Below are 15907 nucleotides of genomic sequence, written 5' to 3' on the forward strand. Positions count from 1 at the left end.
ACATCATGTGTCAACAATGCAATACTCTCCCATAACTCACAATTTTCCAAGGTACTAAGAGATAAATGTAAAAAAAAAAAAAAAGAAAGAAACAAACCTTACATTGTGCCCAAGGGAGTGCACCACCTTCAGTGTTGATTATTCTAGCAATGTGCTATTTGGACTAACATAGCTATACTTTGACATTTCTAATTATTTGAGAACACCATTTAAAGAGTTCTAACAGCCAAAAGACTCAAGTAGCGGCCAAGGCATTGCTGCTCCTTTTAAAGCCTCCCTTATCTTCTTCCATCTGTTTGTGGTGTGGCGGACTGAGTCCATGCCTCAGGCATGCTGGGCAAGCACTGTATCACTGAGCTACATTCTCAGCACCTCTTTTCATAGAGGGTTTTTCTGGATGTTGACAAGCACATTTGGGTTCAAGTGCAAAACTTTTCCTCCAAGGAAGTTGAGAGTTATCTTGGGAGTGCCGCAACAGACAGCTATGGGCAAATCAGCACCAAGGAGTGCTGTTTGGTGGCAGTCACCCTCCCACGGAACCACTGTATACAGGCATGAGTGGAGGTTGGCCACCTCGCTTGGCCTAAGCAGGACACCATAGAAAGGACTCCCAGCCCTCGTGCCCACTATAGAGTGGTCAAGAGAGGCGAGACCGTCATCAGCTCTCCCTTCTCACAAAGCATCTCCTGAGCTTCCTTTTCTAACATGTTAGACTGAGAGGAAGGCCAGGCCACAGCACAGAGCAGCATTTTCGTCAGCAGACCTGCTCGGGGACCACCCATCAACTGAGGGCTCAGCCAGAAAATGCAAGGGCAAGAGACGTTCCAGTGATTTTTAAAAGAGAAACATATATAAGGAAAGGAGGAGGAGGAGACGGGGAAGAAGGGAGAGTAGGAGCAGAAGGAGGAAGAGGAGGAGACAATGCACAAAGCCATGAGGCTGGCTGGTCAACCATGGGTTAACATCAGTTTCAGAGAAGCACACAGTAACTCAATGTCTCTGCAGAGCCCCGAGTCCCAGGGAGAAAGGCATTTTTATTTGTGGAAACAGAACGGTTTCCTTCTTTCACCACGGACTCTCTCTTCTCTCATTTCTTTATTTTTGCTCTGTCTAAACCCCAAATTTGGAACATCCATCATTTTAACCTGCCCAGAATTTTCATCTTTCCAAAGCGAAAGAGTAACAGATTCCGGGTCCAAAGAGTCCTCTCCCGCAGCCGGCTGCCACTAGCCCTCCCCTCCCAGGGTTACAGGGTGCTCAGAGCAGACCATGTCAGCAGGACGTGCCACACACAGCAAGTCACCAAACCAGAATGCACTAAAGGGGTTCCAGAGGACTTACTCGTACTTGTGCTGGTTCCAATCGTGTTGATTGTGGTGGGGACGGATGACGAAGAGTAGAGGGGCAGGTGGCCATTCTCACAGCCCAGGCTTTTGTCCTGCCAGTTGGAGGCGCTGATGCAAATCCCAGAATCCCGAGAGTTCTGCCACCCATTGAGCCTGTCGTCTGAGTTCTGTCTTTGGTGATAGTAGTGCGTCTGTCCGTAATCCACAGAGTCCGAGCGGCCTCGGTTCTGGCTGCCAAAGCTGGTCGATGTACGGTCCTCCAAATGATTTAGCCACATGGCGAGAGCACTTCGGTCTTCTAAGGAAGTGGCCGGGTGGATCAAAGCATAGGACAGCAGCTGTCTGCTCTCCTCAATGTGCTGGTTGTGTTCGATAGAATGCGCCAGGATCTTAGGCAGCAGTTTCATATACTCTACTTTTGCGTCGAGGTTTCCTGGCTTCAGCAAAGGCAGGTGAGTTAACAGAAGGGAAATCACTTTATCCTTAGATTCCTGTTGCCATTGGTTAATGATTCCTGAAAGGGAAAGTACACAGGACACATAAGCAAATACACCCACAATCACACTAAACACCACACTGTAAATTTCTGTGGTTTAGAGTCTCAGCTGAGACACTGTGCCTAAATGTCCTCAAGACTGACTGCCTGTGTATGGGACTAGATAACTGTCTTAAGGTTTTCAGGGGCCAGGGACTTCAATGAGATATAGTTCAAACATTCTCAGAGCGTGTAGAAAGTAGAATGCGTCCTAGCCCTCACAGGCCCCACGCTTGATTCTTTGCACCGGGTGTAGCGGTGAACACCTGTAATCCTTGTACTTGGAAGGCAGAGGCAGAAGGATCAGTTCAAGATTATCCACTACTATTTAGGCAGCATGAACTTCATGAGACTTTGTCTCAAAAAACTAAATTATTGGGACTGGAGAGGTGGCTCAGTGGTTGAGAGCACTTGACTTCTTTTCAAGAGGTCCTGGGTTCAATTTCCAGCACACACAAGGTGGCTCACAGCTGTCAGTTACTCCAGTCCCAGAGCATCTGACATCCTCTTCTGGCTTCCTCGGGCACTCTCCACATAGACTGTGCACAGACACACATATAGGCAAGCACATATACATAAAATAAAAATTAATATAATCTCCATTTTTCAAAAAAGTTTAAAAAGTCAACAAATCAATTCTTAAATGTTTTGGGGTCTCTAATTCTCACTCTTATCTCCAAAGAAATGACAGCTAGTTTGGTCCAACCAAAAAGAATTGGCAGCTGTGTCTTCCTTCTTAGACAAGACCAGGCACAGCCTTAGATAGACAAGGGCCAGGCTAAACAAATTTGAAGGAATCTGCAGAGTGAAGCAGCCTCCCCCCTCCAAGTGTCTGTGGAGGGTATCTCAAGTGCTGGAGAAGGGACGTGGATGAAGCTGGTTCGACTTCCTACATAGAAGAACGTCAGGAGAAAAGGACCCAACACCCGTGTCCAACCTTAGCTCTGCCAGCTGCAGCTTTTATAAGAAAATAGAGCAAAGGAGCCCAGCTCAGCTCCAGGGACACCTTCACACCAGTAAATTATTTATCTTCATAAAAGATGTTTGTGGGATTTTTTAATTTAAAAATTATATTGGTATGGTTGCACGAGGGCAGCACATGTATGCACGTGCATGCTTATGTGGAGGACGGGGACAACATTGGATGTTATCCTAAGGAACATCATCTACATCCTTTGGGACAAGATGTTCCCAGAGATCAACAGCTAGGCTAGGCTGGCTGGCCAGTGAGCGCCAGGGATTCTTCTATCTCTGTCTTGCTGGGGCCAGAATTACAAGCATGCATTGCTACATTTGGCATTTTTTATCTGGGTTCCTGGGATTGAACTTGGGTCCTCATACTTACAAGCAAGCACTTTACTAGCTAAGCTATCCTGCCAGAGCCAAGATCTCTTTGTTCTTGCTGTGACAAAATACGCATCCTAGTAAGCATTTTAAACGCACAGTTCAGTGTCGTTAAGGACAGCACAATGATATGAAATCTCTCTGGAGACCTTCGTTACTTTCCAGATAGAAAATCTCCCACTCCTTTTCCTAGCCTTTGGAAGCCACCATGCCATTTTCTATCCCCAAGAACCCGGTTATTCTAGGGACCTCAGCGATTGTCTTTTTGTTTTTTGAGAGAAGGTCTCTCACTCGGGTCAAACTCATGGTGACTGTCAACCATAGCCTTCTCTGTGCTGGGACAGCAGACATGAACCACCCTGCCCAGTTATCCCAATGAACGCCTTGCTTCATAAAACGGTTTCCTCAAGGTTCCCGCATGTGAAAAACTGGTCTTTGCTGCTTCCCATCCCAGCCTCATTCAAATGACAAAGGATGCTTGCTGACTGCTTGTTTTGGAGGACAGTCATCCACAGAGCTGGGCATCCCCACTGGCTTTCACACAGTGTCTTCAGGCTGAAAGGAGTTAATTATAAGCTGCAAACTCATGAGTCTTGTCACAATCATTTCAAAGAAAACATCTCAGTGTTGTGACTTCATCTAGAGTCCCCTGAAGGTCCTATGTTAAAGACTTAGTCCCCCCTGGCCGGGCAGTGGTGGCACACGCCTTTAATCCCAGCACTCGGGAGGCGGAGGCAGGCGGATCTCTGTGAGTTCGAGACCAGCCTGGTCTACAGAGCTAGTTCCAGGACAGGCTCCAAAGCCACAGAGTAACCCTGTCTCGAAAAACAAAACAAAACAAAAGACTTAGTCCCCAGTTGGGATATTCCCAAGGAGTCTACTGGGAGCTTTACTGGTCACTTTGGGGTATGACCCTGAAGTTGATAATAGAACCCCACCTCAACCTCCTCTCTTTTTGCTTCTTGGCTGTCATGAGGGACAGTTTCCTTCACCAACCATCATGGACTGGAATCTTCCAAACTGAGAGTCATAATCAGCTTTTCCTCTTCTTGAGTGCATTTCCTCTTGGGTGTTGTGTTCCAGTAACAGAAAACTAACCAACCAATCAACATGGCAGGCATGGTGTCTAATGGAGGAGCATGGTCTTTGGAGTCAGGCATGGGAGTTAATCCCAGACTTAATTTGCTGTGGGATTTTGTTACATTGCTTAACCTTTTGGAGCCTCGGCTGCATCATCAATCAGTCATGGGTGGCACCAACAGTTTCCGCCTCCTTTATTGTTCCCTCCCCTTTCTCTGCAACAGTCAGACCCACCAGTCGGAGTGATGAGGGAAGTGGCTTTGGAGATTTAGGTTTTTAAACAGAGAAACCAGGGAAGACACAAAGGAAACCGTTAAAAGCATCACCAACTTGGAAAAAAGACAGAAGGATGAGGGAAGAGAATGAAGTCTCTGCCCTTCTAACAATACGAACTGCTCTTGGACTCTCTTCCTGTGGGGTTTCCTATGATGCTGAAGAGTAGCCGTGCGAGGCAGAAGCCACCAACCTGAAGACAGACCAAGGGAGACTACAGAGAAGAAATAGGTAGCCAGAATTATGAAAGGTATAGGGGAGTCATGGTGGAAGGTTCTAGAATCTCTGTGGGGGAGATGCAACTGAATCCTATCAGGACTGGGAGAGTATACCACACAGTTTCATAGTAAGATAGCAGCCACATCTAGCACTTGGAACTTTGCAGTACTTAAATTATAGAAGAACAACATGCTATTGGATTTAACACAACCCTAAAATATCATTTCAACACGTCATCAGTACAGATCACTGGGGAGACATTGACCGTCTTCTGATATGAGTTAAATCTTTGAAATCCCAGACATGTGCTATCACCAACAACAACCCCACTTGAGTGAGCCTTGTTTTCATGCTCAGTTGGTGTGGACAGCATAGGCCAGAGATCCGGATGGAGGGAGGCAGAGGGAGATGACCTCAGGAGGTCCTTCCTAACTCTTCTGTTAGCTAACTGCCACAGATACAAGAACTTCCCTGCCCCACTAGGCGGAACCTCTTTCAAAGGGGCCTGGAAGGGGAATAAAGCTCTTCTTCTTCTTACTCCCATCCTACCCGTACTTTGTCAGCAAAGACTAGGCACCATTTCCTGGTTTTTGTTGAAGTTTGCAGTATTTTTGTTATTTGTTTTGAGACCATGTCTCATTTTGTGGTTCATCCTGGCCTCTAGCTCACAGAAATCCTCCTGCCCCAGCCTCTCAAGTGCTGGAATGATAGGCATGAGCCTTGAGCCTGGGGTGCTTTATATGATGCCAAGATTTAGGAGAAGAAAGCTAGTCAGTCTCTCCCAGACTCTCAAGAGTCACAGGGAGGAAACGGAAAGCCCTAGGGGAAGAACAGAGGGGCCATAAGCCAACAGTGAGCAGGGCAGGCAAGGTGCACACATACACTGAAAATTAAATTTGAGAACAACTTTTAATAAAAAAAAAATGAGGCTGAAGAACTTCCTAACTTCCTCCTAAACCACTTCCCTGTTTTAATATTCTGCCCTCCCACAAAAGGTCAATCTTAAAAAAAAAAATCAGGAACAAAAATAAAACATAAACAGGACTCAAAGTGCAAGCGAAAGACGTTATCTATCTCCAGTAAGCACTGTCTGCCAGGGATTAACCCGGGACTCGGAGGGAGGAGACACAGCACAGAAGGGAAGGAAATGAGGTCTCCGGCCCTGGTCCCTTCTAGGGCTGAACTAGCACTGTTCTCTGGAATCTCTCTCCAGTGGTTTGAGGCTGTGGTGTGGCCAGGAAGACAATGGTGGGTTTTGCTTACCCCCCCCCACACACACACACTCTTCCTATCAGGAATTCGGCTCTTAGGCAGCTTTCTGAGGCTAACCACACCTACTGGCTCAAACTTCTATTGCTATAGCCGTCAAGCTGACAGCTAACAGTATTGAGTGGTTTCTGTGGGCCAGGCTCTCTTGTAAGCCCTGTGCATTTAATTACTCATTGAATCCTCTCAAGGAGCTTAGCCAGAGGGGGCGGGGTGGCAGATCTTCTAGCTAACTTTATTTTACTGATGAAGGCAGAACAACTAAGTTGTCATCGGTCCCCTGTCTAGTGAAGAGGCAGAAGGGAGTAGACAAATTAGCTTACGATACAGATGGTTATCACACTAGAATGTCCGTAAGCTAGTTATTTCAGTATCTGTGCTGGAGGCATTATATTAACTGTGTATAAATACGTAGCTATAGTGACGCGGCTGTGCAAACATAGGAAAAGGAGCTGCAGAGACAAGGGAGAGGACAGTTTTTTGTGGCTTTAGGATGCTCCTGATTTTTTTTGACACTGGTCTTTGGAAGGGAACCCCATTCTCTTTCTTGAGGTGGGGGGGTTAGCGAGTCGCCTTGCAGTAGATGGAGATGGCAATGTGCGGTTTCAGTACCCCCAAGGATGTCTTAGTTAGGGTTACTGTTGCTATGATGAAAGACCATGACCAGAAGCAACTTGAGGAGGAGGGAAAGGGTTTATTTGGTTTCCACTGCCAAACACTGATCATTTAAGGAAGTCAGGACAGGAACACCCACAAGGCAGGAACCTGATGGGGGCCTTGGAGAGGAGCTGCTTAGAAGCTGGCTTGTTTGCTCGCTTGTTTATTTGCTTACTTGAGACAGGGTTTCTCTGTGTAACCTTGGCTGTCGACTAGGGTAGCCTTGAACTCAGAGATCTGCTAGGCTCTGCCTCCCAAATGCTGGGATTAAAAACTGGGCCCTCCCCCATCAATCATGAATTAAGAAAATACCCTTAACCACAGTTGGATCTTACAGAAGCATTTTCTCCTGGATTTTTTGTGTTGTTTGGTTTGGATTGATTTTTCAATACAGGGTTTCTCTGTGTAGTCCTGGCCATCCTGGAACTTGCTCTGTAGACCAGGCTGGACTCAAACTCAGTGATTCGCCTGCCTCTGCCTCCTGAGTGCTGGGATGAAAGGTGTGCGCCACCACCACCCTGTGGGGGCATTTTCTCAAGTGAGGTTCCCTCCTCTCTGATGACTCTAGTTTGTGTCAGGTTGACATAAGATTAGCTAGCACAGAGGCCTTCTGGCAATCTCCACCCCCAAGGCCTAGCCATGTAAAGCCCTTGCAAAGGTGATCGCAGTCTTGTTAGTCTTCACATGAACAGAGCTCCAGATAGCGTTCTGAGGCCCCTGAGCTACAGCTTCACATTTCTCGAGCCGCAGAAACAGTGTGTGATTATGTATACGTTGTTCTAAGCGACCAGCTTTGAGTCATTTGTTTGATGGCCCAAAATAACCAATGTATATCCAAGTGTCTCTAAGGAGCAAGAAGCTTTAGCCTTGTTGCTTTGAATGTGAGGTCCCTCTGACATCCCTGTCCCGACTCTGAGACAGACACTGGCTTGCTGCTACTACATGCCCCCTCAACTCCTTCACCTGAATTTTCCACTCACCAGCAATGACAGAATGCGAGTTAGCTCCTAGCATGCCTTCAGGGAAAGAATGAGCTGATCATGGGGACTTGAACTACGTCACATTAGGGGATGGAGATTTTTCATGGCAACTTAGCAAGTGGTCTCTGATTATAATTTGGTTTCCTGTGGTGGTCTGCCTCCAGGAGAATGTGTACTGATTGTCTGGATTTTCCTTAAATCTCATCAGTGACGGTTCCCCAAGTCAAATTACCAAGCCAGCATTCAGGGTCTACCTCCCTGAGTTCTAGACAGCACAAGGCGGTCTCGCAGCATGAGCATCTATAAAAATGCTACCAGAGTGAACATGTCTGCCATCAAACAGAAGCCAGATCCTACATGAGGAGGCTTGGGGCATGTTGGTCAAATCCTGCCGGATGCCCACTGGCCTTCTTTGCTCTGACCCTGTCCTTTCCGGAGAGTTGAGAATCTGTGCTGAGGTTGGTACTCAACAGATTCTCCCTTCTTGGGGAAGAACCAGGAACCCTCACCATTATCCAGTGTTTGATCACCTCTGAGACTCAGTCTCTCCCTGACTCACCCCCACATCAGCACCTACAGGAAACAACTCGGGAAGCTACAGTCCAAAATCCATGAGTTTTCATGATGCAACTCAATTTCTATCCTCTGAGCACTTTCTCTGAGGTGTGATGGGTATTTAATGCGGGGAAAAGTTCATGGCTTGTAGTGTTTACTCCAGTGACATAAGAGGAAAGGAGAAATTGAGAGAGTTCTCGTTAAAGACCAGAGGATCGGGACGCTTTCCCATGATTCTTAGAGTGACAAGTTCGATCTTATCACCACACAATCGTATGTCAGTGTTTAAAAGGCTGCAACTGTTAGTAAATTACCCTTAAATTGCTATTTTATTATACCCTTGTTTTCAGTTTAATAACGCTCACCATAAAGAGGCTTTCTCGCAAGTGCATTTAGACCATTTGTTCATGCGAGAAACGGCTGGGAATTAAGTGCACACTCGCATGAAGAACTGGCTAAATGGATGTGCTACACAGCAATGACACTACTGGGTTTTTATGGCTAAAAACTCCTGGCTAGAATTTATGTCACAAACTTGATCCTGGACATACCAGGAACAAGAGGCTTCTGACGTTAGTTCTTAAGCATTTGATGGGGACGTGCGCTGACACAGGGCACCCCAAAAATCAGGATAGAAATGGCAAGTGCAGCAGGCCAGTGGGGAGCCTCCCACGTTGGCACCTACTGTTGTCTCTTGTCTCCCCAAGTATCCTCTTGAGCTGGGAGAGTATCTGGGTAATGGTGTGGAGGGGGAGGTCTTCAAACTGTGCTGATACATCAGTTTATCATGGGAGATCTGAATTATCCAGAATCACCAAGGCCCTGTTGTAAGAGCGGCGCCTCGTATGGAGGATCCGATGCCACGGAGCCTCACTCTCAGTTGTCAAGGGTGCCCACTGGTCCCCTCCTCCTGGCATTCACACCCTGTGCACTCTCCCACACTGGCACCCGTCTGTGTGACTAACGGGGGGCGGAGGTGTCTGGATGAGAAGGGTTGCAGTTTCTGCCTTGCTTTCTTTGTTCCCTTGCTGTGGGGGAAGCCAGCGGACACCAACTATGAAGATTGCTCAGCCATCTCCAGGGGAGGAGAACTTGGGCCTTAGGTTAAGAGTCAGAACAGGCTAGGCAGTATGTCAACGAGTCACCTTGAGAGGACTCTCACAGCCCCAGTAAATGTCACGACAGTGATGTGGTCAGAGACTTCGAATCTGAACTACCCAACTAGGCTATTACTATGTTAAGCCATTAATTTGGGGGTGGGGTATTTTTTTATAACAATTATTTGTTTTACATATATGTTTCACTAGTGTGTATGTCTGTGCACCGCCTGTCTGGTGCCCTCGGAGATGGGAAGAGATTATCTGATTCCCTGGAACTGGAATTGTGGATGGCTGTAAAACATTATGTGGGTGCTGGGAATGGGACCTCAGTCCTTTGGACAGTCAACAAATGCTCTTGACTACCGAGGCATCTCCCCAGCCCCCAGGACTACTTGTGTACACAGCAATGGTTAACTAACACAAAGGTCAGCCGGGCAGTGGTGGTGCGAGCCTTTAATCCCAGCACTCGGGGGCAGAGGCAGGCGGATCTCTGTGAGTTCAGGGCCAGCCTGGTCTACAAGAGCTAGTTCCAGGACAGATTCCAAAGCTACAGAGAAACCCTGTCTCAAAACAAAACAAAACAAAAACAAAAACTAATACGAAGGGCTTCATGATAACTCATAAAAACCAAACAAACAATGTCTGCCAAGGCTCAGGATCTCGTGGAAGAGCTGGGAGCTGGGGAGGAGCGCTGTGAGGACCTGCCTCTGGACAGGACACTGCTGGCAGCATCAGGCTTCCCTGCACACGATGAAGACAGCAGACATGGGGAGGAGATCATGAGACTCCACCTTAAAGGAGGACTTATCTGTAGTTAATAATTGCTGGGAGAGGGAGAATCAGTTCATCTTCGGAAGTGTGGTTCCCGGTAGGGTAGGCTCCCAGTGCTGCATGTAATAGATGACCCCATAGATCTGCGCAAGCACACTTAGTGGATTTCTTTTTCTAAGAGGACATGAAGTGGGGTGGTGGAACTCTGAGTGAGTCGGGGTGAGGAAATGGCAGGTGGATGTGGCCGTACTTCATTGTCTACACACAAGAAAGCCTCAAAGAATGCCACTTAAAAATCCTTCTGCTCCTTCAACTCCCCAGAAAAGCCATGAAACATGACAGCCTTTTCTACAAACAGGAGGCCACCAGACACTGGTCACTCACAGGCACCTGGTCAAGCTCAAAGAGCAACAATCAGGAATATCTGCAATGGCGCAGTCACCGCTGAAGAGTGGTCGGGAGGGCAGGGTCTCTTCAACAAGGACCTCCCATCCGTAAGACTTTCCAGCCGGCCTCGGCACAGCTGGATGCTCCAAGAAGCTTCCTGTGCTCTCAAAGGACCCAAGGTCAGCTGGGAACTCATCCTGATGTGGAGTCAAGAACTCGAGTTAGGGTTGTGATTCTCTCTCGGTTTCTGACACCTACTGGCTATTTTTGACTTTTGTAGGTGAGGCACCCATTTCCAGAGAGGGTGATAAACAAGCCAGCTTCCCCAGCCACCTGCCTGGCTTCTGACCTCTGGCCTGTGAATATGTAGGAAACCCCCACATTTGTGTTTTTAGTCCAGATGTATCCCTTGACCTCTAGACATACAGATTCGACTGTACCCTCCACAGCTCCATTCACGGGGTTCCAAAGCTACTCTCTCTCTCTCTCTCTCTCTCCTCTCTCTCTCCTCTCTCCTCTCTCCTCTCTCTCTCTCTCTCTCTCTCTCTCTCTCTCTCCTCTCTCTCTCCTCTCTCCTCTCTTTCTCTCTCTCTCTCTCTCTCTCTCTCTCTCTCTCTCTCTCTCTCTCTCCTCTCCTCCTCCTCCCCTCGTCCCCTCATCCTCCTCTCCTCTCCTCCCCTCCCCTCCCCTCCCCTCCCCTCCCCTCCTCTCCTCTCCAATATTCCTGATTGCTGCTCTCTCCCCCCTCTTTCCAGATCTGTTATCATTGGTCTAATGTTAGCATAATCACAATATAACCAGAATCTGAACATACTTTGCCATCCCACACTATCAGCAAATTTGGTGATATGAATCATAACCGTCATTTTGCAATAATGATCTTTTAAGATTAGTTGATAGGTCACTCTCCAGTTAACTCTCCAGAGTAGAGGTTCCCAAGGCTACCCATCTGCTAGGATTTGGGTCTGGCTTGAAGTTGGCCCAGAGGGTCTCATACCACACGGGTATGATGTGGTAGCCCAGAAGTGGTGTGACTTTTAGAGAGTAGGGCCATGTCATAATCTAATTAGATAGCAGAGTATCCCCAGAAGGAACTGACGTAGTTCTTGTGGGAACCTTCTTAGGCCCCATGACAGTGGATTGTAAAAGAGCGCGCCTTGTCCCCTGACTTTCTGGCTTTTTGTCTCGCCAAGGATTCTCCTCCACATGGATCCTCCCCACTGTGGTGCCATTCACCTCAAGTTCTCACGAGGGGCTCAACCCACTGGGCTGAACTTGGTCTGTTCTTAGACTTTTAGCTTCCAAATCTGTGAGCTAAATAAGCCTCCTTTCCCTGTAAGGTACCCAGTCTCTGGTACTTTGCTAGGGCAGTAGAAAACGGGTCAACACACAATCTCATCACGAATAGAAGCCGGAGTCCTCCTTGGCTTATAATTCAGTCCCACCCTGCTTCTGTCTTTGCATTTATTCCATCCTGGTTCCCTTAACACAGCACACGCACACACTTCCCTGGGAACCCTGTAACACGGCAGCCACACTCCTCCCTTGGAACCCTGTAACACGGCAGACACATTTCTCCCTCGGAACCCTGTAACACGGCAGCCACACTCCTCCCTGGGAACCCTGTAACACGGCAGACACACGCCTCCCTGGGAATCCTGTAACATGGCAGACACACACCTCCCTGGGAACCCTGTAACACAGCAGACACACACCTCCCTGGGAACCCTGTAACACAGCAGACACACACCTCCCTGGGAATCCTGCAACACAGCAGACACACACCTCCCTCGGAACTTGGTACTTGGTGTTTTCCTTGAACTCTTTCTGCCTGACCCACATGGAGCCTCTATCAGCTCACTTTTGTGCAAAGAAATCTCTTGTTCACACTGACTTTGTCCACCTCTCCATCTCGCCCTCTTCTCCCCGATCCCTGGCTCTGCTTTACTTCTCACAGAGCTTAGCCCTGTGTGGCCTCCTGGATGTTTCTATCTGACTTCTGCCCCTCTCGGCTGGAATGCTAGCTCTGTGGGGGTCGTGATGGACTCACTTCCGCCTGTGTCTTCACATTTCCTTCTTAACCACATCTTAATAGCTGGAGATTATTTCTGATGTTTGTCTGGTAATATTTTAGATTGTGAGGTTTTTTAAAATTTATTTACGCGTCTGAGTGTTTTGCTCAAATGCACATGTACAACATATGTGCCTGGTGCCCACAGAGGTCAGAAGAGAGTGTCAGATCCCATGGGACCAGAATTAGAAGGGTTGCAAGAAAGACATCATGTGGGTAGAGGAACCTCAACCCAAATCCTCTGCAAGAGCAACAAGTGCCAAGCCATTTCTCCAGTCTGACTTGAAGTTTTTACTCAAAATGTTATTTTCTAGAAATTTCTTTCTACTAGTAGACACAATTATATTGCAGTATGCTGATTGGTTTTAGCTTTCAAGTCAAATAAGAATGACATATAAAAGAAAACAAAACGATTCAATTTCCAGGTCTTTACTGCACCCCCTTCTCTTTTTTTTTTTTTTTTTTTTTTTTTTTGGTTTTTTGAGACAGGGTTTCTCTGTGGCTTTGGAGCCTGTCCTGGAACTAGCTCTGTAGACCAGGCTGGTCTCGAACTCACAGAGATCCGCCTGCCTCTGCCTCCCGAGTGTTGGGATTAAAGGCATGCGCCACCATCGCCCAGCACTGCACCCCCTTCTTAACATTCTGTTTAGGGTGGAAAATTCTGCCAGAGAACAAAGCAGTCCTTGGTGCTTTCCCTGATTGTCACCAACACCAATTAAAGTACTCCTCACAAGAAAAGATTCGAGAGCCTGAGATAGCAGAATTAAACTTATTTAACATAACTCTTTGTAAATATCTGTTGAAGAAGGAAAGAAAAGCAATCCCAATGGCATTGTGTCAAGATTGTTTTATGTCTGGATGGCGATAGTTTTAATAAACCTTCCTAGGAATGGGTCTCTTAAACACATGGAAATTGCAGATGGAAACACCATTCCCTTCCTCTTGACAACCACAGCAAGCAATTTTGTAAGCGCCATTCACAGAGCTACGGGAGGCTGCACGTTCGGTAAAGACTTGAGTTTCTGCCCTCATCGATCTTCACCCATCCCCATCAAACCCCCATACCATAAAGTGATGCCCTGAGGCTTTAAAATAGCGAATCTTGTGCTGCCCTTATTTAAAAAAAAAAAAAAAAAAAAAAGGCATGCTTAGAGTACTACATGGGAAGCGCAAGAAAGGAGAATTCTGACAGAAGCCTGGGGTGTCCAGACTCTGCGATGTCCACTACAATGTAAGAGACCTTAAAGTGCACAAAGACCTGAGTGCTTGGTACCATCCAGCGAGGAGTAGCTGGGACAGCATCTTGGAGGACCTAGCAGTTCTTAAAAGAGCCCTGATATTTCACTCTTAATCACGCGGGTCGACCTGGACAATAGCTAATTCTCACTACAGGGATTAACCTTAGGAAGTGTGGGGACATTGCAGTCAGCATGTTCCACCCTGACACTGGGGACCTGCTTCCTAAAATGAACCCAGACTATCACTTCACTGGGTCCCACACTTTCTAAACCAAACGGAGTTGTTTAACAACAGACAAAATGCCCCATCTGAATTGCTGTGATCCCAATGTGTAAGAGTGAATGTATGAGCCTATGCTACGGTGTCTAACTATATAGATGCTGTCACCAAGGAAAACACATTGCTAGTCCCCCAAATAAGCATATTGAAGCTGTTGATTGTGAGCTTTATGTATTATGCATGTAGGCGTTAAATCTGAAGTACGTCGACATATAAGTCATACTACGAAGAAGAAAGGAACAACTTTATCAGATGGAGTATCGGAATCTCTGTCACAAATTAACTGTGCACTCACTGGGAAAGTCCTGGTCAGCCACAAGAGTAGAGGCCGTCGTGGAGCACACCCATTTATGCTCCACAGACAGCCCTGTAGAGGGAGTGAGAGGCACGCCTCACCTCCCTTCTGGTGCATTCCCAAGCTGGTACTCTGGGAATGAACACACAGGGAAGCAGAGAAGGGCCAGTCACTGTCACCTGTTACTTGTGCCGCAGACTCACCCAGGTTAGTAGGTTTGCTGACATATTCAGACTCAAGTTCCAGAATTTTATTTTTTTTTAAGAAGGGGAACCACCTCTAAAAGCTGAAGTCCTGGGGGCCGAGAGCAGCAAGGACACTAGGAAAGGTGAAGATTGGAAAGGCTGTGGGCCTTTCTCTTTGGGCACAGAGCCAAGTGGAGCTGTAAGTCAACAGCTGGAGCAGAGCTCTTCAGATTGACGAGGTGAGGAACCCTCGCCTTAGCTAACTTGGTGAGAAACTGCAGTCAAAACTGAGGCCAAAGGCAGAAGGTCTGTGACTCGTGCATCCTGAATTTAAGGATGCTGTCTACATTCTGCAAGAAATGAAGACACCAAAACAAGGGGAGGGGAAGTCATGGGGAATGAGAAAGAAGAGGTGTGGAGAAAAGCAGGCCCAGGCAGCAAGGTCCAGACTTCATCGAGCTTTGTCTACCCACTTTCAACAGTCCAGAACCAACAGACTCACTCACCGGGGCGAAGATGGAGAGGGTCGATCTGAATGGGAGAGGCTCCTTCCAGGAGACAAATCTAAACGCTATGGCGGAAGCTAGGAGCAGTGGTGCACTCCTTTGTCCAGGGTTTAGAAACTCTCCTACTGGCCCTCACCCTTACCCCAAGTGCTGGGGACAGGGCCCAGCGAGGAGAAAGATAATGCAAGGCTCTAACCTCACTGGTCCCGAGCCAAGGATGACAGCAGCAGGGCGTCGCTTTGTTTTAACGGACCTTTTACATCGCTACCTTTAGAGATGGATGTACCTGTCAACCTGACACCTGTCTTCAGTCTCAGTCACTAGAACCTGTCCCTTTCGATGAGGTTGGGAGAGAGCTGAGAGAACATGCTAGAACCACAGAAGTGACTATAATGCAGATCATTTGGAGAGAATCAGACCACAGGAGTCGAGAGCCACTCTGAGAGGCTTCCACATTGGGAACCAAGGGCGTGGCTGTAAAAGGCTGTCTCTTTCTGCCGAAAGATCTTCAGCTCTCTAGAAGATCTCCAGTAGCATCCAGCATTTCTTGGCAAGAAGCACAACCCACCAGACCTGGGTCTCTTGTCACTGTTCTAGTAGAGACGGCCTTCAGCTGTTTAAATCCATTTTTGACATTAGATTCTCTCTGCTGGAGATGTTCCTTGTATAAATCCAGATTTCCTCCCTTCCACTTTCGCCCCTGCCATCATCCATGGTATCAGGAGAAGATTCTGCTCCAGAATCTCACCTCATTTTCCCATGGTAGTCATCATATATCTGAGCTCCATGACTGACCTGGCCAAATGATTCTCTCTCGCC

General features: G+C 47.4%; 1 protein-coding gene across 3 annotated transcripts in view; it reads right to left on the bottom strand.

Annotated features, from left to right (window-relative positions):
- Positions 1–15907, bottom strand: part of Samd4a (sterile alpha motif domain containing 4A) — a 224541-nt gene that overhangs the window by 80025 nt on the left and 128609 nt on the right. For all 3 annotated transcript variants that reach the window (XM_057786802.1, XM_057786800.1, XM_057786801.1), the window contains one exon: positions 1342–1860. In XM_057786802.1, coding sequence (XP_057642785.1) covers positions 1342–1860 — 519 coding nt within the window. The remainder of the gene's footprint in view (positions 1–1341; positions 1861–15907) is intronic.

Source organism: Chionomys nivalis, chromosome 12 (genome assembly GCF_950005125.1).
Source record: "Chionomys nivalis chromosome 12, mChiNiv1.1, whole genome shotgun sequence".
NCBI lineage: Eukaryota > Metazoa > Chordata > Mammalia > Rodentia > Cricetidae > Chionomys > Chionomys nivalis.